This window comes from Anomalospiza imberbis, chromosome 2 (genome assembly GCF_031753505.1).
Source record: "Anomalospiza imberbis isolate Cuckoo-Finch-1a 21T00152 chromosome 2, ASM3175350v1, whole genome shotgun sequence".
Lineage (NCBI taxonomy): Eukaryota > Metazoa > Chordata > Aves > Passeriformes > Viduidae > Anomalospiza > Anomalospiza imberbis.
In genome coordinates this window covers 50,940,569-50,968,340 of record NC_089682.1, presented here as the reverse complement: position 1 = coordinate 50,968,340, position 27,772 = coordinate 50,940,569, and the positions used below count along the sequence as shown (strand labels likewise).

Below are 27,772 nucleotides of genomic sequence, written 5' to 3'. Positions count from 1 at the left end.
AAACTCCCTGGATTTAGCTGCTGCATAAGCATCACTGAATACACAAGACTATATTGCAGACAAAAGAAACCTTATGTAAATAGAATATTAACTCTTACAATAAATAATCTTCCAACCAAAGTCAATGGGTCTCCATACACTTACAAGAATTATTCTCCTGACCTATTAAAAATGTAAAATGTCTATATGAAACACCAGTTAGAAATACATTATATAGAAAGATAAAATTTGGTGACGTTTTCATCAGACTTGAACAAGTAATAAACTATAAACATTTTGCACTCATCATTCCCTTTTATTCTAAGTGCTGAAATATATTTCATTACTTGCTCTACAGATGACTTTAAGATGTTTGAAATGTAGAAAAAAAACCAGAAAAAAACTCTTGGTAAGATAACTGTAAGGCTGAGAAACAGAGCTTTTTGTCAATCAGGTATAGGAAAAGACTACCACCATTATCCTCTTTAAGCTATGGCATAGCAATGCCATTATTCTGGACTGCTAAAACAGCTCTATGGACACTGGGCAGGTGCTTCAAAGTTCCAGTTTTTACTTTATAATGAAGGCCAGCAAAGCTTTTTATTAGGGAGTATGAAGGTTTCCCCAGTGTTACAAGCCAACACACTGCTCCCCTCCCATATCCTCAACTATATTAAGCTCTGTAACTCACCTACAAGTCAAAACTGAAGTCCAAATTAAATTTCTGCAGGAAATCTCATATGAATAAGCCTCTCTAATGAGAATTCCCATTCTTTATATTTTGAGTCAAGCTAAAAATACTAAGCATAGGAGTTTCCATCATCTTCTGAGTAACATCATGTTTCAAAATACCTTTATGCAAATACTTGAGGAAAATAAATCAAATTGGATATTCTTTGTTAAGTCCTCTCTTCTTCTCATTACAAGGAGGAAAACTCTACTGATGCCTGTTTCCTCTACTGGTATGAGTGATTCTTTCAGCAGTACATGCTTTTACAAGGGTTAATTTGACATCACTTTTCCTGTATTGTCTTGGGATTTCAGAGGAGAACCTTAAAATATGAATGACAGCTAGCCAGAGGTGCTATACACTGCCTCCATGAAAACAAAAACAAAAGCATATATGACACTGCATAATTCAGACATGATCCATATAATACTTTGATTGAAAATTAGCTTCATATTCAACTTTTGAGTGGAGTCATAAAGGGCCTATTGAGGCAGGACAAGCCCTGTCTAGCTTGAAGACCAGCTTCAATGTAAATGGAGGTGTAAAAGAAGATTCAAACCATGCTAATAATTTGCATCACTCATACTAGCTCATGGAAGAAATTCAATAGATTAGTTGGATGATGGTTTAGTTCATTACTTGATCATCTTATTATTCATGGCCTAAGGAAAAAGCTTAGAATCCAGTCAGAAGTATCAATATTCATACTCAACACTTGATGTGTATCTGTACTAAACACCATTAGAATTCTATCAACCTGCAGCAGATCCTCTATTTGCAATGACAAGAGAACACCTTTCAGAAGACTAGGTGGCAGTTTTCCAAAACCAAAATATTTCTAGTTTCAGCAATTCATAAAAGAATTTTTAGGGGCATAATGGAGGGCATTTAAACAATAAAAATTTGATCAGTAGCTTACTCTAATTAATACCATAATAGAGGAAAAAATACTGTCAAAATCAGCAGCTATTTGATTAACTATTGTCAAATACTTACTAGAGAGAACTGTCTTATGATTCAAAGTCTTGCTCCAAATACTATCCTCTGCATTGTCTTTAACTCCAAATTCGTAAGGTGTGTTTGGCTTCAGGTTGTCAATCACTGTCTCTGTAGCTGGGCAGAGCTGAAAAACCCATTTCTTGTCTTTACCTTTTTCTCTGTAGCGAACTGTATAGAACCTGCTTGGGAAAAGAAAACAGATCTAGGTAAAGGAATTCACTATAACAATTTTTGTGATGAAATAATAATAAATTAAAATAATAATAATAATAATAATAATCATCTATTGTTCTTGTCCTTTCTGGCTCTTTATGGTTACCAAATATCAGTAAAACCAGATTTATTCCACATATAAATACCCCATCATACAGATCCTGACATCAGGAGTATTGTACAAAGAGCAAAAGGACAGTCTCCTTATTTACAAACACCCAGAGTATGTGAGGTTCTAACCACAAAGTGCAAGCTCATTGTCCAAGCAGTTCCTGTGATTCCAACATATGCCAGAACTAATTGAATCATGAGTCTGCTAGTCATGAAGCCTCTACTAATTTCTCAAAATCTGCTATATCCATTCAGTGAAAGGTGTTCCTGTCAAAATTAGTCCAAAAACATTCTCCAGGGAAGACCAGTAATACCTATTGTTTGTATAATACATTTCTCATTCAGATATCCCATTATGTATTGCCCCCACATCAAATAAATAAAAAATGAACCAAGACATTACTTTCAGCAGTTTAAATTAATAATGTGACTAATACTAACAGATTGTGAAATTAGAAAACATTTCTACAAAAATTGCCCAATTCTGTCAAGGAGCACCACCCTGAAAAAGCATGACTGCAATGTTAACCAATCAAAAAAAAGGTGTAAATGGTGAGAGCTTCAGCACAAGAACTCCCCTGCTGACTATGGTCTCATTTTCAATCTACGTGCTGAATCACCACCAGAATGGAGTGGAGGTTTCTCTTCTGGGAAAAGCAAATCTCAGAGAGATTTGGCAACTTTTTAATCCAAGTATTACTGAAAATTGTTACACATACCATAAATAATTAATATTCATCATCCATATCTATCTCACATTTACATCATCTGAAAAGGGATGAATTCAGTTCAATTGTATTTTGCCACACTTAAATAGAACAACTTAATGGTTGCAAGATTTATTACAGGCATTATACAGACAGTTATATAGAGACAAAGGAAGAGAACTTAAAAAACCCAAACCAACCAAAAGGAAGGTTCTTAAACAACTGAAAAAGTTTCAAAGGTCCAGACTAAAATTACTTAGTGGACCAAACCATAATTCATAAAGCTGCTTCTGCTGAAGTTACAGAAGAGAGCTTTCAGAGTACAGTTTACATGAAAAATGACTGTTAAGTAGACACAAGCTCCTACTTCACTATTAAAACACAATCTAAGAAAAGGCAAGTGTCACTCATGGAAAATATTTCCATACATAATGGTTCAATTTGTTTATTTTATCTCATAACTGTCAAATTTGTTTTCTTGGTACCAAAAATACAGATTCTCCTGGTAAACCAGGAGCTACAATTCAGCTCCTTCAGGTACTTCACCAGGTTACAAGACCAATATTTATGTTGGCTCACATAACTTCATCCACTGTACTCCTTTGTGTTCAGAACGAGATGTAGTCTAACTTAAAACTTGAAAAGGAAGGGAAAAAAACAGTAAGGGAAAAAAAAAAAAAAAAAGACAGACAAGTAGTGAATATCCTCTCTCAGTTCCAGGACTACCAAGCAGTAATCTGCCTCTTTACTTCTGTGGGCTGTGATCTAATCAAATGTCAAATAATAGGCCTAATTGTCAGTTAAACTGACGAAGAACATTTTAAACAATCAATCATTGGCAACATTAAAAGAAGGGAAAATTCCTCTCCTTTATCCACTTTATCTATTTGTATGTAGTCACAGAGACAATAACCAACAGGAAAAGCTTGTTTGAACTCCCTGTCACTGTCTTGCAAAGGATGTAAATTTAATAAACAAATTCAATCTTCATCACAAATGCCTCTTACTGGACCCCATACAGTCTTTTAGTCAGGGATTTGGAATAAGTACAGACAGACATCAGATGTGAATTCAAGTGGAAACAGTCACCTTCTTCCCTTGCCTGAAAGAAGAATTTTCATTGGCTTTCATCTTCATCCTTACTTTTTCCTACCTATTTTAATCCAATGGGGTAGAAATAAAGTGTTTGCATGTGATGGAAAAAAGACAGTATTCTGTTTCAGTTCAGTTATTGAACAATCTAAAATAACAACTGCATCAGAAATGAGGAGGAAAAATACACTAAAAAACTTGTTGATAACGAATAGGCTTTTAAGTGGCAGTCCCCACTTGCTTCTAGTGCACAAAATGTTCTACTTTTTAATGCTGTCTCCACACCTGGAAATTCCTTCATGTTGTATTTCACTCTAATATGAAATAAAATACTAAGAAAACATGCACAAAAAAAAAAAAAAAAGGGCCCCATCTTACACTTAAATTCAAGACTATTATAAAATCTGAAGATTTTCATAATTGTGCCAAACTATGCCATTAGAAAGAGAAACATATAGAACAGAAGAAATGTGCTTTCAACTCCAAGATTTCCAAGCCTATAAAAACTTCACCAAGGGTATAATTATTTCAGTGGAAACCTGCCATAGCGAGTATTAAAAACACTGACTGCAATGACAGAATTTCCTGAACCATTTTAATAAAAAGCAATAAAAATGAATTTCCATTTAAGAATTTGCAGGTCACAATCATTTGACTATTAAAAATATCTAAATATCTACATGTGCTTTTGCGGAAATTTAATCATTTGTTTATAGAGTAAAAATTCAGAAATGCCAAGTTTTGTCATCAAAGAACAGCAACTCATTGTTAAACCAGATCAACAAACTGCCAAATAAAATGCAATTTCAGTGTCTGCCTGAGAACACTGTACTGATTGAATATTGTTGTAATTTTAATTTCTCCTTTTTTCAAACCTTTCTTTCATCAAAAATACAATATCAAACAGTCAACACATATAATTGAAGACATGAGTAAGCAGTATGATCCAGTCACCACTCACATCTATCAATCCCCTTGTGGCACTGACATACATGCACAAAATGAGTGCAGCTGGCTGAACTGGAAACATCCAGCAAAACATCTTCATAGATCCCCTCCAGAACAACATAAGGCAGGCTGAAAGAGAGTGCTGTCATACTGACATGGAAGGGAAAGCTACACTACATGTTTCTCACATAAAACACTTCCCATTATCTCTGTGAGGTAAGAAAAGGAAAAACTGATTGCTCACCATGGGGTCCTAACAGCTAATACACTGTGGAATGCTCCTAGGAATGCTATTCCCACCTGTGAATACTGGTTTGATGTTTCAGCAAGGAGATGGCACACCCAGCTACACTTGGTGAGAAATTATTTTCATCTAGATTCTCAGCAGGTATAAAGACCTAACAATATTTAACTTAATTTAACATTTCATTTTGATTAATTGAGTGTTGGGGGACAATTTATCAGATAAATGTTTATTGAATACTCTTGTATTTATATTTACAACAAATATTAATCAAATGATTGCAGGGGTTACTCTGTTTCTTTGCCAGCTAGCACTCTATAAATTACAGCTCTTTGTCAATCTCCATAAGAATTAGGACTCTCTCCCACTAACAGGCAATGCTTCACTCATTTGAAGATACCACCAATCAGGCCACCCTAGGAATTATAGAAAAATTTTACCTCCTCCCTTTTTACCAGACAGCTAAAACTCCAACAATTTAAAACAAAAGGTGTCATGAGCAAGTGAGAGGTTTTGTTGCACTCAGAATTAATCGCTGTAATAATGAGGAAAAAAAAAACAAACCTAAATCCACCTCAGCAACGGAATAAAGAGCCTACATTCATCAAGAGAGCCTCTCTCCATATGCATTTGTGCAAAATCATGGAATGTTCAGTGTCTACATTCACAGAAACTCTGTGTCTTTGATGATATTTTTACTTTGCTTGAGTCTACATAAGACATACACAAAATGTGATGGCAGAAATAAAATAAGTAAGACCAAGTTCATAATATAGAGGAAGCCACAAGAGCACAAGATTACTCATAGGCCAGCCACTGTAGTGATTACTGTATCTGCAAAGTCAATGTAAAACACTCTCAGCCTGACACAGAAGGTTGTTTCTCTTCTATGTTCAGCTTACACAGTTTGTTTTTCAAAACCCTACAATGCAAGGCAGTGCTCAGACAGCCTTTTCATTGCACTAGAAATCAAAATAAAATGACCATTTTAAGGAAACCGCACAGAGGGTTTTTGCTTTTACGATGAAGCAAATCTTATTCACTGTTAAAAGAAGTAGAATTCGAGGATGGATAGGCAAGACATTAAGTTTTCATCTATCAGTGTGAATGATAGTCTTTTTCCAAGAATTCCAGTGTCATTTTTCCATTTTTTAACCAAATCTCATTTCAGCCAGATTCCCAGAACATGCTCGCACAATCAAATATTCAGATACAAACAATTAGATACTGGAAATCTTATAAGGCAGATGGTGTTGTGCGATTTCAAGACTAGGTCAGTTTGTATAAATATCATGGATTTATTTGGAACCAGGTCCCATCCAAAACTCCAAACAATATAATCATAACTATTTTAGTCACACGTAACACTAAACAAACAATTAAGCCTTGGAGATATAAGTACATTCCAGCTCTGTGATTTCATGTTGCCAGAGACAAAAGATCATATAGCTGATTTTTTTTTGTTGTTGTTTTTTTTTTTTTGTTCATAGAAATGCAATCAGATTTTTTTAAAAGAGACTATCAACATACCAGGTATTTATTTATTTATAGTTAGACTTCATTAGAAGTGCAGCTTCCATTTAATGTTAGAAAGCAATAAAAGAAATGTTTTGAACTATGATTATTCAGAGACTGAGCATTGCGCTAATTGACCCATGAAGTTGATTATATTGTTCCCTCTTTTACTGCTAAGTTTGCTTTAAAGTAACAGACACTGGCATATATAAAAAATGGAAAGAATGACACCAGTGATACTTACCAGTTAAGTTTGCAAAGCACTTTCTAATTTAGTTGTGACTTTTACGTAATCATTAAAATTCACTTCTTTTACTTAAAACTTTCAGTAGAATGACTGAAATGAAGAGTAAGAGGCTCTGAAGAAGGAGAAACTGAAATGCAACAAATCATTCCAGTTTAAATAAGCTTTTAGCATGTACTCCTACAGGAGCAACTCAAAACCATCTGAAACTCAAGGCGTGTGTTTGCTGCTTATGTTTTCCTTAAAGAAATTCTGCTATGTTTAAAATACATTTTGTATGACACGTGCAATACAAAGTATGATTTAGTTGGCAGCTGCATAATGATAGAAGTTTTTAACTAGGCACAGGAGGAGATAGGCACATATCTTCCTGAATTTAGGATTTTAAAAACTCTACTTCTATGTACTACACAACATAAAGTCTAAGTATGGACTCTTCCCTGGTTTTCCCTTGCCATTTTTCTTATTTTTTTTTTTTAGCATCAGAAAAACAAAATAAAACAAAATCTGTGCTACTTGCAAGTATGACATTAGGACATAAAACAAAATTAAATCACAGGCAAACCAATTAAAACAATGCCAATGCGAATTTGTCATAGTATTTAATTTAAAGACATACCTTCAGATTTTAAATTCCTATTTTTCCATGTATCTGAAAGTGTGTTTGTTTTTCTATACAATCCACTCAATAGAATATTATATTTTACTGTATCTATAAACCCTGCTTTAATCTAACATGGAAAATAATGGTTTTTTGTTCCATCCTCTGACTTTTCTTCCTAAAGAACAGAAAGTCAAAGTCCACCTTTTTCGACTCCCAGCTACAGAGATGTTCTAATCACAGCAAACACAAAGAAAGAAAAATCTGGAGTATTCTCTCTCTTTCAGACCTGGATGGGCAGTAAATGAAGCCCCAGTACTTTTCTTTTGACCGATCTGTCCAGTAATATTTATTTGAACAAAGCTAGACAGAGTGGAAACAAACCTCTTACTCTCTTGGAAATAACAAAAAGAGGAACTGAACATGGCTGTGCAGCCAGATATCATGACCTTGCCATCCTCCCTCATCAACTGTCTTCCACTGGTGTCAAAAAGCAGAGGATGCTGTTCTTTTTGGTGTTATGTAGTTTTCATCAGTTGCATAATACTAATCACTTGACGTTTTTGATTTAGATATTTTTGGTTTATTTTAAATTCTAGTGCTAAGGGTCTGATGAGAGAAAATAGTCACTTCAAGAATGCTTCAAAATTTCACCTTCCATTTTTGGTCCAAAAAAAGGCAGTCAATACTTTTGTTTCAACAAGGGATTAGCATTTGGGGTTATTTTGAGGGAAATATGTAGCACTCTATTGGCTTATGCTCTTAATCTCCAGGGAGTTAAGTCAAAAGAATGGTTTGTTGAAAAATGTCACCGTACATTTTTTTCATTGGAGTTTCTTTAAAATTACATAGATACAGAAAACCACTACATTCCCTGAAGAACCAACCAGTAATTTCACTGAAGCAGTAAAAGATATCAATGCTGAGAATATGGAACCTCTTTTTCCAAACTCATTTGCTCACAAAACCAGATCTTCCAAGGAATATCCCACTGAGGTCAAACTCACACTAGAAAAAATTTTGGCCAGCAGAACTGTGCTATTCCATGTGGTTTCTATCTTCTGACTCAGTAACACATTGAAATAACTTTCATTATGCAACTTCTGTACAAAAGCCTAACATCCACATTGAGATGGTAAAATCTGAGGCTGAGAACAGTGATTCCATTTCAGGTCAAAGAGAGTTACAAATTTAAACCTTGGTGGGATATTTAGTGACAGAACTGAGTCAAGAAGTCCCGACTGCTCTACTGACAATGCTAATGGTTAGAGGTTAGCCACTAACAGCAATCTTGAGGATGATTAACAGTCACAGTAAGGAGAATATGCCAGTTGAAAAAACATCAAGTCAGGCAGACTGCCCCTGAAATAGACTGAAATATCAGTGAATCTGTTGCTGGCTTTTTAAGTCTAGTACTTTTATCAAACACTAACTTGCTAAGAATGGGCTGCTCCCTATTTTTTTCTTATTGCACATTACCAACAGTCATTCAAATTATTATAATAAATTAATAGTTTTTCTTCTACTGACTAGAAATATATATGGATATAATCCCTCTTAGAATTCTAGACATACACACCATGGTCACATGGACAACTATTCTCATCATTTACACAAATCACAAGACCTTTGGTCCAGTAAATGTAAAATTAATAAGAGCACCACTTAAGTGACTTTTTTTTCTTCATTAACTTCCTTGTTATGCTTGATTGCAAAACAGAAATCTGGTTATAGGTATATACCAATCTTTGATAAGATCATTTGTAACTTGATATAAATGTTTTTCAACTAGCTACTCCTGTCTGACAATATTTCACTAAAATGTGTATATTAAAAGTAATTCCTGAGAGGAGGAATACCTCTGAATATATTCTAAGCATAGCAAGACACTAGTAGCACACTGCCCTAACAGAAAAACTATGTTAAAAACTTTGTTCAAACTTTGATTCAATGAATGTCCAAAAAGAAAATTCAGCTAATGAGGAGAACACACAGATTTGATGAAGGCATGGTGGTGGATACAATTTGCCTTGAATTTCCAGGTGGATTAACACAGGATATAGGCTTCTGCTGAAGTGCTCTTCATTCCCACTGCACAATGGCTGCTGCAACATTGGTGCTGACACATCTCATAAAGATAAATTCCTTGGTAAAAATGGTGCTAAAATCACTGTTCTGAAAGTTACAAGCTCATCCAAGATCAGCTAATTTCTTCAGTTTTGCACAGTAGGAAAATATTTGCTTCTTCCTTTATTGAAAGAGCAAAATCTAAGCCTTAACTTTTATTTCTATTGAAGAAAAATCCCATCAAATTTCATCCTTGGACATGACTAACATTCCATAACTGTTTCCTAAAAAACATTAATATTTTTTCAATAGTGTTTGAAATTCTGGTTGGTGATGAAGATCCAAGTATTTTTCATGTGAAATTTCTGATGCTTGAAAAGGATCAGTCCTTTTGTGAGGTATGAAACTTTTGTAAAGGTATGAAAAAAGTAATCCTGACTAAATGGGATGTGTTTTTAACATAGCCTATGTTTGACATCCAGTTTAATTATCTAGTCAGCTACAGTTTTCTTATGAACACCAGAGTAAGAAAAGTCAAGTCTAAATTAGACAGCTACAAATTTGACAAATATTAGACAGGTAAAAAAAATGTTCTGAATCATAAAAAAAAAAAAAGCACATTCAAACTCAAAAGATAACAGTTGCAAAACAGACGTAGATGCATCCCATGTATCCTATGTGTTCACAATGTTTCTTTTTAGTTTTACAAAAAGTTGAGTAGAATAGAGCTTCGCACAATGTAAATGAAAGTAAAAATATTCTTCTGTCATCAAGGAAGAATATAAAGAGAACAAAAGAATACAGAGTAGGGAAAACATCTGCATTAGCATTTTAAATAATTTTATTCATCTACAAAGGGTTGACTAAATCCTAATAGTGCACTTAACTGAGAAGCTCTTCTGCACTATGACTTCTCTTGAAACTGCTACTTGGCAAGCCTTCCTGAGTTTCCCACCCACTGAGCCACCCAGTAAATGCCAAAAATATTGACACAGAAGAGATCCTTTTTTACTCACAACAGAAAATTAATGAAAGCTGTACTGTATCAGTTTTAGTGATAAGACAAAATAAAGGAAACAAAAATCAAATGGTGTTAAAACAAGGCATCATTCCCCCACCTCAGCAAAACAACAGACTTCTTTTACACTTTTTCAGTCAACTCTAAAGTAAACTATTTCCTGTGATTTAACAAAGTTTCAATTGGTTCAGATACAAATGAAGGTAGAGCCAAGGCCATTTGTTTAAGAACAAAGGATCCAGTGTGAAACAGCAAGATTTGTAATTCAGCGTGTAGACATCTTACTGAACTTGCTGTCAAGTAGATTTGCAAAGCACTGGCGTGAGCAGATGAAGAAACTAACTTCACATTCAGAACTATTGTTTGCAACATTTTAATCTTTACTGTAAAATTTATCTTAATCACAGCAGAGTGCTGCACTGAGTGAACTCATGGTAGCAATAACTCCCATCCATTTCTGTGGTTACCTGTCACTAGCACAGTTACTTGTTGCTGTCCAGTCATGTTGAGGGTTGACTAGGATGCCCCAAGAAAGAAATACAGAGGTTGGGGTGAGAGTGCCAACCACCAGCTGCAGAGGCTTCTGTGTCTTGTTCCGACCTACATAAGAAACATATAAAGTTAATTTCTCACCCCTGCATTATGCACAGCAAAGTTTTTGCAGATGGATAATTAAGTAAATGAAGATTTACTTCTCTTCTAAGCTTGAAGGGAAAGGTACAACAGTTCTCTATTTTCATGGTCACTATTTCTAACACATGATTTAAAAAAGTGGTAGTGTCCATGGTCACTTTTTCAACCTAATCTTCCAGCTAAAACTACTTTTTGAAAATGATCATTTGGTGGTTGAAGTACGCTTAATATAAGAATAAGCTATAGGTAGATTAAATTAAAAACTCTGGCTATCTTGGTCCATACCACAGAAGACATGACAGAGTCCAGAACATTAGAAAGACTCCATGGATGTGATAAAAATAGTAATTTCTTGGCAGGTTTCTCAGTAACACTGTAAATATATCTACACATAATAAATATGTTTTAGAGCATTCTTAAGAGTAAAACAAAACATACAAAAGTTCTTTTGCTTTTAACTGCAGGCACATCTGAGTCAGTGTGTATCTGCAGGACTTTTTTAATTACCAACTATATTGAAATAAAGTTTTGCATGATACTGAACTTCAGCTTTGCTCTGTATGAAGGAGTACAGTTCTTGTGTGGAGAAAGAACTTATTTTAAATAAAGCTTAAAAGCTAATAGATGGAAATGAACATATGATGTAGAGACTCTATTTTGAACCTGTAGTTTATGGACTGCTACAGGCCCAAGAAGAATCTCTGGTGTTTGAAAGATGATTGACTATAGGAAACCAATATATTCTTTACATCACATTACATACTTCAAAAATTTAAAGGATCTGTACCTCTTCAAAACACACAGGTGACCAACATTTCCTGAAAATTTATAAGCCACTGATCTAAAGGGTTTTTTTCCTCACTGTTGTGAACCAGATTTGACTAACTTTCTACTCATGCCTTTTGAACCCTATTATCTGTTCACTTAACCAGCCCCAGTGACAGTCTGATTTGTATTTTCAACCAATACATGTGTGTACACTTAGAAATGTTAATCATGTTGGTTTTTACTTTATGTTGATGATGAATATATTGCTACAAAACCTATATTAAAAACCAATATATGTATGTTGCATCTGAAAGGTAAATCACTTTGCAAAATATTTGCAGACATATTGTGTTATACCTGGCTAAGAGGAAGAAAAGATTTATCCCGAACATTACCAGGAATTAGGAAAAAAAATTACCTAAGATCATCGAATAATTTGGGTTGGAAAGGACCTTTAAGGACCTTCCAAGTCCCCTGCCATGAGCAGGGACATCTTCAGCTGGATCAGGTTTCTCAGACCTGATCTGTCCAACCTGACCTTGAGTGCCTCCAGGGACAGATCATGAGTTTATTTTTTTGTAACAGTCCAGTCATCCTGAAAGAAGTTTCCATATTAAAGTAATAAATTAAGTCTCCATATTAAAGTAAGGAATTCAGAACTAACAATACTAATGACATGGTTAAAGCCATATAGAACGACTTTGAAATAGATGAGAATAAAATTCAGATTTCTACTCTGCTTTGTATAGATTCAGCTGAAAAGGAGAGACAGACACACACTACCATTTTCCAATGAGGAACTAAGAGCATTAACATGTCTACAGATGAAGGAATCTTTGTAGTTTGGGAAGAATAACTTAAATGTCTTTAAACATCAGAAATTAGTATTCTGAATTTCAATTCTCATTTGTAAGAACTTTATGCAAAAAAATCTTTAGGTACATCTTCATGTTTTGAGCATGACGTATGTGGCTACTTACTAGGAAACACTGTCCTACATTTTACCTTTCCACATATGGAATTTGTGCATCCAGTGAGATGCCTACAGGTAGAAGCATCTTTTCAGAGAAACCCAGCACAAGGGTCTGTTTTCTTTCAAATCTTTTAAGAAAGAGATGCAGTAATATTAAAATACCTGAACAAGATTTCTTGTTATTTGAAACACGTGCTGGTCTTACTGAAACCAAATACCGTGGCTCTGCATCTGCAAATGAATGAAAAAGCAATTAGTACAGATGTGCTATTTATTTGCAAAAGAGATGAATCTGAAATTAATAAGAAAAAGTCAAGCAGTCAGTGAATTCTTGACACATTGTCCAATCTTCATGATCTTTAGGCTGTTTTCTTTAAAATGTATTGAGTTCAGATTCATAAATTATTTGATTAAAACAAGGTTGAGATGTTTATTTTAGTTTGGGGAATTTCTCTTCAGAAATTAGATTTTTCCCTTACTCTTAAAGCCAGATGTTACAGATTCCTATCCTTCTTAATTATTTAAAACCAAGCTCTATTCCCTCTTAACTGCAACATGACAGAAGTTGTCTTAGGAGATTCCAGCAAGATATCCACAGGCAGAATTTGGCTCACTCTATACTGACCAAAATTATTTTTACTATAGTTTTAAAAAAAGGATTACTCTACATAGAATTCTTATTCTAGTTAGATACATTTATCTAAATGTATAACTATAAATTATAGACTGAATTTACTGCACTTTTCAGTGTAACAGGCACCTTGACTTCTACCAACTAAAGAGAACTGCTAAGAAATAATTCATTTTTCTCTTACACTCAGATTTCTGTAAAGAGAGAGAGAAAGGAAAAGCAGTACCAAAAAATAGCTTGTTGTACTACTGAAAAGGTTCTGCCAGTGTGGGGAAAACCACTCTAACTTAACTGCACTGATTCTGTGCTACTAAAGCACTGGAAACCCATATTATGGATGTACTTTAATTGTTTAATTAGTCTTTTCAAATAGGTTTCATCTGCACCCAATAACCAAGATAAGCACTGAAAACTGCTGTTCAAAGCAGTGTGGAAAAAAGAATTAGCTAAAAAAAGGAACCCCAAAGTGCAAATACACCTTCATTTACAAGAAATGTTTTTTAATATTTAGAGAGGTACACAAGTGTGGGAGCTGTGTAACCACATGGACATTTTTTTTTGAGACTGAAAATTAGAAATAAGCAACACTTTAAAATAATTTTGTTTCCCTCTATTTCAAACCCAGTTATCTGTTCTGCATTTTTTCCCACTTGTGAGACTGCTCTAACTCTCAAAAGTATTCAACTTTCAAAGTATTCAACTAAATTCAAAGTATTCAACAGGATTATTTTAAAGCATGACATTGAAAGTTTGAGAACTACAAAGCCTGTCTTCAAAACTCTGAAAATGTATGGGTTTATGGACAAATGTCCAAGGATTGTGAAAGAAAGTTATTCAAATACTTTGAAACAGTTTTTCCCTGCTCCTTAAATGGAAAAATTATTCCTGGCTGAAGTCTGAAATGACTTGGGTAGCAGCATAGAAATAGATTAACTGCTAAACAAAATATGGCAATACACAAAGACTGTTAATACCTCACTGGACATCTCAGCTACAAAACCTGGCAGTTTTCAGGATTCATTAGTTCTAGCAGGTGTTTTTGTAACCAAGTGTTCTCTGTGTATATATTTTGTGTTATATGCCGTTCATTAAGCTTTATTTTGGTGAATTTAACAAATGTTGCCTTCATAAAGAATACAACACATTCCCATCTTCCAGAGAATTCATGGCTCTTCTGACTGTAATTCAACCTACAAAAGGAAGTATTTAGGAAAACAGGCTGTGTGGTGTTATATTTTAGTTAAATGGTGTCACCCCTGGAAAATGTATGGTTTATTCCAAGCCTGTGATCCTCCCCTGCAGTATCCTGTGTCTGTAACCCCACTGGCCCAATCTGTTCCGCGCCCACTTTGAATCTCCCTGTTCAGTGTGCCGGGGGACGGTTCGCTCTCTTTGCCGGCTCTCCTGGCCGGTGCCTGCTCAGCCCCTCTCTCTCTCCCCTTTCCCCCCTCTCCCTCAGAAACCATGCTGCCTCCCGGGGGTAGGACCCCAAATAAACCCTCATCTAATGAGCACCCTCAGAAGCCGTGTGGAGTCTCCTTGCCTGCCTGCTGCTACCAGCGAACTCACAGCCTTGGGGGGGCCCCCCGGGGGATCCCCCCCCCACCCCCAAAACGCACCACTACAAGGCTGAGACTGAATGTTGAGAGTGGGCTGTTAAAGAAGAGGAAGGTTTAAAAAGTACCACTTCTTTAGAACCACTGAATTTAAGACAATATTATGATCATTGTAACTGAAATCAGAAAATGAAATTGTTAAACAAATCCATTTAATAATTGGGATACAACAATAAATTTCTGTACTGTACTTAAGATATATCTTTATTTAGAAATAAGATTCCATGATTACTGAGCAGAACCACCCATGCTACTATATAGATGTTAAGAGTAGAGCAACTGTAATTATGTTAAATTCATTGCTTTGATGCAGAGTACCAAAGCATTATGCATGGACTGAAGGATATATGCCTTGAAATGCTTTTATTCTCGACAGATATACATTCTATATCCAAGGCACCTGAAATTAAAAAATGCAGAGAGCTTTTTCATTATCATATAATGAGCCCTGACTCATTAGAATTGGGAGTTCTTTCTTAGTCTTCCACTGCAATTCAACATTTCTTTTAATAAGTACAGAAGATGACTGAGTTTCTACACTGATTCAGTCTTTTTGCTGAGAAATATGACTATCAGTCATCAACACAATGCTGAAATCATCTGATGCTACTATGACTCAATTTGTTTTCAGGGCGTTAAAACATTGCCTCACCCATATATTAAATTCTATCAAGTTACAGGAAATACTTCATGATAACCTGTGTTCTTTTATGATGCCTATATATTCATTATCCATTCCACAGTTCCATGTCTATTAGAAGCAGGAATCTTGGGGAGAAGTGAGTAACACAGCAGAAGAAAATGAAAATTCTGCAGGATACCAGAACTTTAAACCATAATTTACTTTGCATTAATTCATGTAATGCTTAGGAGATCAATTGCTGAAATAGGAGGTAGGTAGAAAAATGTGATAGTCAGTCATAAAAATAGGGATATTTGACTGGATGTAATTATGATTCACAGAATAGATCAGCTATTTGCATGAAAATACATTTAAGAAGAGAAGCTTGTTTGAAAAATAAAATTATAACCTCAAGTAAAAGCAAACTACACCACAGAGTACAGACAATCCTGTTTTCAACTGAATATTTCTTATTTTCTTTGAACTGTATTTAGTAAGAAATGGATAGTTACATAATTAAGATCAATGTTGAAATGTCTGGACACAGATGCATGAATCTGGCATCTGCCTCCAAAAATCATTTCAACATTAATCAATATATAACAGAGTCATATACAACAAAGAGGCAAAATACAGATCTGTCTCTCATCAGTGAGGATCCACAATCTCATAAATGAAGGATCCGTACAAAACAATGCAAGCTTTAACAAGTTAAGTTTTAAATACATTTGAAAATTTGCTATGAAAATCTTAATAACTCCTTGATGCCTAACACATTCTTGGAGGGCTGCTACTCTAAGACCCCTTGTTTGAATCTGTTACTGTCTAACCCCCTTTATTAAGGCTAGAACAACAAATATCTTGGCTAAGAATTCCTTTCAGATCAGAAATAAAGTCCAAAGAGTGATCACCTTCAATTATTTTTCCACAAAATACTCTAGGAAAATGCCCATGTGTACCAGAGATCCTCCATAAATCCATGCCTAATTATTAGTGGTATAATACCCCAAACATAGGCTATTATATTAATAAATAAAATTATTAAAAGAAAAAAGCTTCTATTACCCACCTTAACAGCTTATGAAGACAACCAGAATGTAACAAAAATACATGCCACTGACATATCAGATTAACATAGGAGAGCACTTGCTTTCACATGCCATGAGCTAGGCTATCAAATCAGTGGCAGCAGGCAACTAACTCACACAACAAAATGCTAGGAAATTCTGCTTCTCTTCAAGCACACTTTTCAGGGCCCAACCAATATGCACTTGAAAGCAAAACAATGTATGAACTGACTGATGAACTTAGAATAAATCTTAAAATAGTGTCACAAATGCATCATTAGAATTCATGGACCACCAGATTCAGAAACCAAAATGAAGTATTTTTTGCCTTCAGGCTGCAAGCCCTTAGTCTGTATTTAGACTTAACATGGGATGTTGTTAAGGGCAAAGTTGGAGGAAGGGGAGGATGGAAAGTATTATAGCTTAATAAGCATGGGAGAAGACAGAGAAGTGGGACAAAGAGGTGGACATGAATGAACCCGCTGCTGGCCAATGCACTTGTCTAGAGGAAGGGGCATCTGCTGACTTCCTCCAGCTCCTCCCTTCCACTAGGCTCAGCCAGCATCAGCAATGAGACCCTGCTTTCTGGTAAGTTAGCGGGAGGAAATATAATGCTGAATTAACATTCACGTTATTTGGCATCTTGAAAATATGTAGCTAATACAATTGCGAGTTTCTGGTAATTAACAAGAAACTGCACAGCAAGATCTTTAAGCTAAGCACTGCTCTAGCACAGATCCCACTACTCTAGCACAGAGTTTCACTTTCTAAAATGTGCTCAAGGTGGTACTAGAATCCTCTCATACATATACATAAACACAAAATTCACACAACACTTACTGGCATGGTTATGAAGTAGGATTACTAATATATTCTCCTCTTACTTTGACAAACTTGTACTGGAAAAGGAAAAGCAAAAGCATTGCCCAACTTTGAGCTGGTTTTAGAAACTGAAAGGGAAAATAATTTTGTTCACTCTGTTAAGTAATTGCTGTTCATTCTTATAAAACTTTCCTGTCTCCACACAACCTTTTGGGTTTCTCCAGCAGTATCAACAATTTCTAGGAGGTTGGCTTGCAAACTTCCTAGCCAAGTTAGAAAAGACTAACTAACACAAATCTCTTAAGCAAATGCTCTTTCTTTACAAGTCAGGAAGACTGAAAAAATTAGGATAAAGTTTTAAGTCAAGCCCAGAGTTTTTGGATGGGTCCATTCACCTTTTTATTAGTCTAGTGGATATCTTTTTATCTTTTTATCTTTTTTTGATATCTTTTGACATTGAATAGCTTTCATGACGAAAAATCATGTTGTTTACTGTCATGTGAGCACATAAAGTACACTCAGCACAAACGACATCTGGTGTCCTGAAACAGAGGCATAATTCTTGGAAACAAACTTTTCTGCTGCCTTGTCATTGTCATTGACATTTCAGTATGATTCAGATCTATCTACTAGTGCATGAAGCTGCTCAAGACTTTGCTGCCAGCAGAAACTCATTACAAGTTCAGGAAATCCAACATAATCCTCTTCTCTTTGTCCATGCCCTCTGCAGGCAGATCCCAATTTATTGATAATGCTATCCAATTGCTGCCTCAGATATTATATAATTTGCAAATCAGAGGGAAAACAGATATTTTAAGATAATAATAACTGCAGTGAGATGCTGAATATTTTAAGGGATGAAATGTAGGTGAATGTCACATGTTGTACCAAGATATATATGTCTTCTGAAAATCCTAGGAATGTCATGTCCTTAATAATTTCTTTAAAAATATATCCATCTATAGACATGTAATTTTATAAATTAATACATCTGCTGACTTCATCTTCCTGTTAACACAATCATAAAAGGTGTATGACCCAGCAGAAAAGCTGACAATAAATTTCATATTAATCTACAATGGGTGGGTTGGAAATATGGAATGTGTGGGCCTTAGAAATATATATTGTTGTGTATATTGTTTCATCTTCCATATTCCAGTTCCAACTGGGGACAATTATCCCAAACAGAATACTGATTACGCCGGTCTATTAACAAAACCAGGGATGCAGAACTAAATCAAGGAAATGTGGAAATGTCTGCAAGACACTTCATTCTACCTTGTAGACCTATACTCCTCGTTAGAAAGGAGAAATTATATTTTAAAGGACTGATGCATTTTAGGAAGGGAATAATGACTTATATGTGAAGCCTGTGTGTTATCTTACATTGGCTAACACCTAAATTAATGCCTTTTTTTTTTTAGTAGGGTCTACAGCTGATTGTGCATCTGTATGATTTTTCCTGAAAAAAATTCACAGACTAAACAATTTCAATGCTACCAGAACAAGATCCACTTTCATGCATCTTCCATTTTCCTGGATCTAATCTCTCTCCCAGGGAATTATATTCCACAGCATTGCTCCTTAATGCATTAGAGAAACATACATACCTTTTAGAGAGTAACAAATGCCCTTAAATGTCCATTTCTAATCTTTACCTTTCAGCTACAAACCAATTTAAGGTTGTGATCATAGTCCCTAAATTGACTGGGAAAGGTTTCTCTTTCCATGAACCACTAAAACTGACAAGAAGTGAAGTAGCATTAAATTGTGTTAGTCTTGGTCTAAACCGACCACAATAAATTTTCATATTTGGAACCACTTCTTCCACATTCTGCTCAACAAAAGCCTCACCTACCACTGTTCTCAGGGAAGTCTATAAACTCACTTGCTTTCTGTAAAATTCAGGTAAGTCAAAGCATGAGAGGAACAAAAAGGAGTTCTCAGGGCAAAAATGAATGTTTTTTGTATAAACCTAGTTGTTTTGACTGTGGAAAAACATGTGGAACACACTGCAGACCATTTTCAGAGCGTGCACCTGGATCACTAGAGCATCTAGAATGTGGGATAGACAACCTTGAGTGTGAAATTTAAAAGTACATTATTTTAATATGAAGATAACATACTAGGCCAACTTCATCACATATGAGATGTACTAGGATTACAAAAATAATCTGAGATTTTTCAGCAATAGAGTCTAGGGGGTTTATATCTTTGGCATATTTCTTGATAGTATTTTTATTGACCCCCTACAACACCTTGCTTTTTCTAAAATCAATATAAAGTGTATGCTAGAGCTGAGGCCTCTGGCTGCACAATAAAACTTAATCATTGTTCCTAGAATTGAGAACCATTCTGCAATTCTTCCAGTTTCTGCCAGCAACTGATCCCTAAATATGGTGGGGAGGAGGGAGTGTGCTAGCAATCATCTCTGTCTTCATTTTTGCCACACAAGTCACTCTAAAGTACAGCCAAAAGCACAACTGATGTTTATTGCTTTAGCTCGTGTTCCATACACATTTGGAAAGCACAGTCAAAGCTGCAGTTTAATGCTGTGTTTAATATTTGTGAAATGGGAAAGATTATGCACTCTCTGCTTCCAGTAAACAAGTCCCCATGGCATTCAATCTAACCCTAAATTTCTCAACTAAAAGCAACAACTCCAATAAACGTACTGGCAATTACCTTAAATAAATGTTTGCAACTTGAAGTACATATTGCTGATAACTTCTTTTACTCCTGTCTTTTCAAAAATGACATTTTTTGAAGGTTAGAAAGGCTTGTCATGCTATCTATATTATGTTGTATTTTGCATGTTTAGTTACTGGACATTCAGAAGTCACAAGCATAGATTTATTGTCACAAGGAAACTAACAACTTCTATTAGCATGAGGGAGATAAAATTTTGACATTATTGTCCTTTGAAATAATCATAAAGGAAGAGTATTCTTCAACATTTGTGCTTTTCCCTCTCCAGAGACCCTACAGCAAATGGATATGCATATGGTCAGTGCTCTGATGTGCTATGGAACTAAAGAAAGGTGCCTAGATTCCAGCCATTAACTGTTGTGGTTAAAGCTACAAAATATCAATATACCTGAAATTCCAGCTGACCTTGAACTTTCAGTTTTTAGTTTGCAAAACATTAGGCATAAAAGCTTTTATTAAATAGCGAGTGCAAATGATCTTACACAATGTTACATTCAGTCCTTTTTTTTTTGCTCTTCCCTAAGATCCTGAAAAATCTTAATCTTCACTACAGCTGCAATTGGCATTGTTATGCCTAATGCACAACAGACCACAGAAAATCCTGTACATCATTCTTAGTGAACTGATTCAAAAGTTACACATAGGATGAATTAGGTAAGCCAGACCCAGCTTAAGTGATGGTTATGAAGTCAAACACTGGATGGGTGATAGAATTTCAGAGAGATCCCAGGCTTACCAACTAATGAAAAGGAAAGTTAACCTTAGCCACAGTAATCCTATCAGTCTCTAATATCTTAATTATTCCATGTCTAACATCTTATTTTTTCAGTTTTTATTCTGCAGTTTCCAGCTTGGAGCAGACATCCATAATGGCCTTAACTGACCACATCATAAACATGGCAATTATTACTTCTATGCTTATGCATCCTTTTCTCCCCTTTGTTTTACACCAAGATCACAAGCATTACAATGATGAGGGTAAATTGATTCATTTTAGGCTAGAAAAGCTTAAAGAAATCAACAGGAAAATCCTTAAGGATTTAACAGATTTCTCAGAAGGTCAAATTCTGATAAATCAATGTTTTAATAATATATTCATCCTTCTCCCTATTCCAGAAAAACAGGATACAGCATTCTTGACATGGTTTAATCTCTTCCATAAAACAACTCACTCAACTCTGTCGGTAACGTCTGACATGGAAGTTAGAGGTTAATCTATAACGTACTACTGGAGTAGATCCCTACAAGAAGAGGCATCATGTTGATATGAAAGTTTCTGTCAAAAGGAATCAACCACACAATTCTCAAGACTGTTTCACTGCTTCTTCTATTATTTGTTAAAAGCATGTACATTTCCCTTGTATTCTACTTTATGGCTGCATCTTTAGGGAAACCATCCCATTTGATCTGTGATGTCTTCAATATAGTACAGGCTCTCACTAAAACGAAAAACCCCAAAACAAATACCAGTAAGCACAATTTCCAGACAACAAGAACTAGGTGTTCTCCTTGAAGGATCTGCTAGTTCCACTTTCCACTGAAATTCTTGACAGCAACCTTAAACAAACACAAAGAAACATTGAGCAACAACCCAATAAAACAAAAAATTAGGTGAACAAAAGGTTGATATTCTCCTCAGTCTCTTCCCATAATTCATTTCAACAACAGCATGAAAGGCAAATATGTCTTACCAAGTTCTGTTACATAGTTTTTTCCTTCTGAAGGTAAAGGAATGTACTGATTAGAAAAGAAGTTGCTTCCATAACCCAGAACAAAACCTTCTAGTTTGGTGCTTTGACTTGGTCGAAGATACCTCATGCAAACAGTGTCATCTGTTGCATTGATCTGAACCTTCAGACTCTGCCTTTTCACTGGGGAAAGAGTCAAAAAGAGGAGATCAGAATGCATTATCTTGCAAGCACATATTCAGTAATGGAACATGACAATATAGCAATATATCGGCTGTTTAATTTGCTAATACCATGCAACTGAAAAAATTGTTATAGATTATGTCCCGAGGAAACATAAAGTATTTACAAAAGTGAACTAACAGTCATGTATAATAGTGGTTGCCAACATGACTGTTTTTCCACTAGTTTAGCATTATCATTTGCTTTAACATCTATAACTGTAGGAGTAAAACCATGCATGAAGTAAGTGGAAAAAATGCAAGTGTTTTTTCCTTTAAATGCAAGAGTTATAGTCGCATTAGCCACATGTAGGATCCATAAGAAAGAAAGGTACAAGTTTTTGGTTTATTTTTATTTTTGCTTCTTAGCAGAAAATATGAAGTTGTAAAATTAAGTTAATCAGTTAATCACACTCAAAAATCATGGTAGAGGACAAACAGTAACTAGATCCAAATAAATCTTTTACAATTTTTTTCCCCTTTGTTGGGCTGGAAATGTAATTTTGTATTTGGAATTACACCAGGACACCTAACTAACATAAATACTTTACTCAAAACTACAAAGAAACTCTTCTTAAACATTAATTTTTATGCTTTCCAGAGGAACAGCACATAAAGTAAGAAACACCTTGTATATCCATCTGCAAAAATTTAACTTGTAGTAACAGAGAATGACTTCACAACAGAATAACTAACTTTTTAGGCTACAAGTTGGTGTTTTGGCTTCTTGGTGGGGTAAGGGAGGATTGGCTTTTCCCTTTTTCTTCCTTGGTATGTACAATTTTAATACTCCCTTGTTACTGTTAGGCCTGTCATATTTTCAGAACTGTTGAATTGCTGGCTTTTCCCCAAACTTACAACACTAGCACTGGACTAGTACATTTAGGGTTGTTATTTCTCTTCTCAGTCTCAAAACATAAATTTTTATCCCCAGCAGATTTTCAGGCATCTGTCCAATCATGAGGGCTGAAATTAACTTATCAGGAAAAAACAGAATTTGGCAATAATTTTACTTCAGGAACTAAATCCTGAAGAAAAACTATGAGATAAATAATATACCATTGAATAACAGGATAGAGCGATATTAAACTTCTTTCTTTCTCGCTCTTTCTCTTCTCTCTCTCTCTCTTTCTCTCTCTCTCAGTAATTGCTGACTGATATTCAAAATTTCTCTAGACAAGTACATACTGATTCTCTGGTATCATCCCAACATACCCTGCTTTTTTTAGAGAAATTCTAATGACTAGAGTTGCCAAGAGACCAAAACCCTCACTTTGTTTTAGTAGATGATTTGAGCATCTGCAGTTGTCTGCACACAGACAACTGGAAGAACTATAGTGTAAAGCCTTAAGCCAACACTTTATACCTCTTCCCTTTACAGAAAGAAGCATACAAGTAAAATTGATGGAAAACATCTGCCTCCCTTCCTTTATCTAAAGACTGATCAAGAAAAATCATTCAGCCAGGAAACTGTCACAATTTTCCGAAGGCAACTCTGCCAGGTTCCAGAAGATTGCAAGGCTTCTAGAAAACTCAGTTCTCCAGCATTTTCAGCAGAGCAATACCTTCATGGGGAAAAGGGCGGCAGTGGCTTCTAATCTCTATGACATCCTAGTTCTTTTATTTTCAGCACACAAGACTGATGAGAATGGGCAACTCTGAATATTGACAAGGCTCCAGATAGCACAAACCAGGAAGAAAACACAACACATTTCAAATACCCCTAATGGGTTTCATAAAGACACTAAGCAAAAACTGGTAACAAAGTTTAGGATTATTTTCTCTGACTGACAGTAAGATACTTCTATTTAAATTATGAATTCTTCAACACCCATTAAGCATTATTGAAATGATGGTCCCCTGGTCTCTGTTGAGTATTCATGTCTAAGATTAAAATAAGACTTACAGAATTTAATTCAAATATGGTAATTTGATTTCCATAATATATTTCTTAATCAGTCTCAAACCTGAATTTACCAAAAAAAATTAGAGAAGATCTATTTAATTTTAAATTTACAATCATTTAAACCAATTTTTCCCCACAATTGTATCTACGTATCTATCAGTTATACTTTACATTAATTTGAAGACTTAATTCTATTTCAAGATTATATTCCAGTGGGTCTGATTTCAGTTAGATGGGTACCATTGATTATTCATAAGCAATCAATTATAGTGACAAAGAGTCTTGATTTTATTAAAGCCTTAAAATTCTCAGTGAGGTTTCTGCAATTAGAAAGCTTAAATGGGATCCCAAAACAGTAGTAGCTTTGAGATAAGACCCTTTAGACCTCTTTTTTATAGCTAGCATATCAAAACCACCAAGAGAGCTTTTAAAATCAAAGACAGTTCTAGCAGAAAATAAACAGAAATAATATATATTTTTTTTTAAGAGAATAAGGCAGGAAAGAAGAAAAGGAGATGCATTTGAAATTTAAAAAATAAATCCTTGTCCTCACCACCCTGTCTTGACAGGGCAGGTCATTTTCCTGTAATTTACTTTTAAGTACAGTGATGGCCTGGATGGCAAAAAGTATTGCAGAGTCACTGTAGAGTTTAGGAGAATAACATTAAGAAAAAATTATTTAGGTTGGAAAAGACCATCAGGATCATCAAGTTCAACCATAAACCCAGCACTGTCAAGTCCACCACTAAACCATGTCACCAGGTGCCACATCCACACAATTTTCAAACACCTCCAGGGATGGTGCCTCAAACATTGTCAGTCTGTTCCAATGTTTCATGACCCTTTTGGTGAAGATATTTTTCCTAGTATCAAATCTAAAGCTCCCCTGGCACAATTTGAGGCCATTTGACCTTGTCATGTCACTTGTTACTTGAGAGAAGAGGCTGACCCCCATGTTGCCCCTACACTCTCACACAGTTGTAGAGAGAGATAATGTCCCCCCTGAGCCTCCTTTTCTCCAGCTCCCTAAAATCCTCCTCATAAGACTTTTGCTCCAGTCCCTTCACCAGCTTTGTGGCCCTTCTGTGCACATGCTTCAGCTCCTCAAATCTTTTTTGTAGAGAGGGACCCAAAACTTAATATAGGATTTCGAGTACAGCCCTACCAGTGCCAAGCACAGGGGGTGACTACTTCCCTGGTCCTGCTTGGCACACTACTGCTGATACAGGCCAGGCTTCCATTGGGCTCTTGGCACCTGGGTACACCCTGGCTCATGTTCAGCTGCTGGTGACCAACATATCCAAGTCCTTTCTTAAAAGGCAGCTTTGGGTGGTCATGAGCCAGGTGCAGGATCAGCATTTGGCCTCATTGAAGGTACACAATATCTACAACCTTTCCCTTATCCAGTAAGTGTGTGACCTTGTCATAAGAGGAGATCAGGTTATGCAAGCAGGACCTGTCTTTCCTAAAACCTGACCCAAAAGCAGCAAAGAGCAAGGCAGACAAATCTCCTTCTCCACTTTAACTTGGCTGCGTGTTTTTCCGGGAAAATAACCGCTAAAGCAACAACACAGATGCCACACTTCATATGACTAAACCACATTCCTATTCGTGGGCTGTGCGCATTCCAGAATCAGTGAAAATGAGGGATGAGTATTAGCTGGTAAAACAATAAATGACCAGTTTCTGGAAGCGTATGAACAGAAGTGGAGTAACCAAGGACAAGGAGAGCTCAATCCTATGTGCTGCACAGACACTGCCAGTCAAGTCAAGAGAGGGCCAACCTGGAGCAAGGTGGATATAAATGATATATAAATTATCTTAGTAAATGAGGACTGTCCCCAGGAGCATATTAGCAATATAGATTCACTTGTGTTGATCTCACAGTGTTTTGAACAACTAACCAGGAAAACATTCTCATTCTGAGTAATATGTCTCTTTTAGTCATCACTCAGATAAACATTCATTATATATGATTGGATGGACAAGGGAAATCATAGGAACTTAACTCTTATGCTATGGTGGTAAGAATCTATTTGATTTGAGAAAATAATTTTGTCATATTAGGATTCCAGGAGACCTTTTTTCCCTGCATCTCCTTGATGAATGACTCGAATGATAAACTAGATGCCCTCTAATTCCATTTATTTGTGTCAGCTTTTGGCATTTGTTAGTGAAACTCTGCTCTTAAGTATTTGCATTTGTATTGTAATTCTTTTACACTGAGGCTATTTCCAAATGGAAGAGTCTGAGATCTACAGCCACCTCTGAAACACAATCTTTCCCTCTATGCTGGCCAACAGAAATTCCACACTGATCTGCAAGTATTCTCTTCAACAAAAGTCAGATGATGGCCAAGATCAGCAGGAGAAACTGTGCAAAGCACATCAGAAGTAACAGCACGATGTTAAGTGCATCAGAGCACTTGGAGTGTTGGTATCACTGAGGAAAGGAGTCTGCCTATACTAAGAGAGAATAAAAAACAGCTTCATAATGTATCAGCTGCATCGTAAGAGAACCAGCCACCACCAACTCTTCAGAAAGAAGAAAATAGGTACCAATGGCCTGAAAAATCCAGCTGGAAGAACTATAGTTTGGCTAGTTGGAATGTATAGGCAACAGGAAACAAAGGCAAGAAAATTTTGAAACTTTAAAAGTTTAGATGCTACTTTCACTCATACCAGGACTCTACTGTGCGCTTTAAATGTGCATGGTCTCTTGTGATCAAATACAGTCCTATTTTTTGTTTTTATCCATAGAGTGAGGATCCTTGAACTCTGCCCTACAAAACTAGAGGGCGAATACAGCTGTAGTGTATTACAGCAAATTTGGCTTTGTTGCCAGAATTCCTTTTGCCTTACATTGAAACTGTTTATTTTCCACCATTTCAAAGATTTTAAGGGGCATGAAGGCAAGACCTAGCACTGCCTCCCAGAGTGCTAGACAAATGAAGTGTGCCTTATGAAAATATGTTAGCACCATCTATTTGTGAGCACTACCTCATTTATTCAAATCGTTCACAGCAGTGCTTTGATTTTTCCAAATCTGGTGTCATAGTACCACCAGGCAAGTTTTCAATGATAATCTAAAACTATGAAACTTTTATTTTCTGCTCTTTTATATTTTTGTATTTATTTTGGCTGCCAAACATGGAGAAATATTGGTTGTTTGGCTGCAACCCAAATATATCTTAAAATGGGAAACATTTAAAAATAGTTCTGTTTCTATGTACTACAATAAACAAGACACACTTCTAAAGCAGCCACAAGCACAGAATAAAGGAATAACTTATGGTGGAAGGAACTTCTCTAAGTTATCTAGTTCAACTCCCTACTTAAAGCAGACCTCAAGTTGCTCAGGGCCACATCCAGCTGAGTCTTGAACACCTCTGAGGACATAGATTCCATAACATCTCTGGGGTAATCTGTTTCAGTATTTAGCATACTTCTGTTTAAAAAAAAAAGTCCTAATATCTAACTGGAATTTCCCGTATTCCAGTTTGTGCCCAGTGCCTCTTGCCAAATTACTCTGCAGTTCTGCAGAAAATCTGTCTTTGAATTCTCCAATAAGATAGCTGAGGATGCTTCCTCATGAGAGATTACATCAAACACTAAGGTTCCTAGCCATGAAATTCACATTTATAAATAC

General features: G+C 35.7%; 1 protein-coding gene across 50 annotated transcripts in view; it reads right to left on the bottom strand.

The window, feature by feature from the left end:
* The window catches only part of ABI3BP (ABI family member 3 binding protein), a 125,620-nt gene that overhangs the window by 95,927 nt on the left and 1,921 nt on the right, over positions 1–27,772 (bottom strand). For 49 of the 50 annotated variants that reach the window (XM_068180918.1, XM_068180905.1, XM_068180903.1 and 46 more), the window contains exons 2-5: positions 22,001–22,180; positions 13,005–13,073; positions 10,936–11,068; positions 1,706–1,890 (exon numbers count right to left, since the gene is read on the bottom strand). In XM_068180918.1, the coding sequence (XP_068037019.1) occupies positions 1,706–1,890; positions 10,936–11,068; positions 13,005–13,073; positions 22,001–22,180 (567 nt within the window). The remainder of the gene's footprint in view (positions 1–1,705; positions 1,891–10,935; positions 11,069–13,004; positions 13,074–22,000; positions 22,181–27,772) is intronic. The other variant, XM_068180904.1, reaches the window with a different exon arrangement.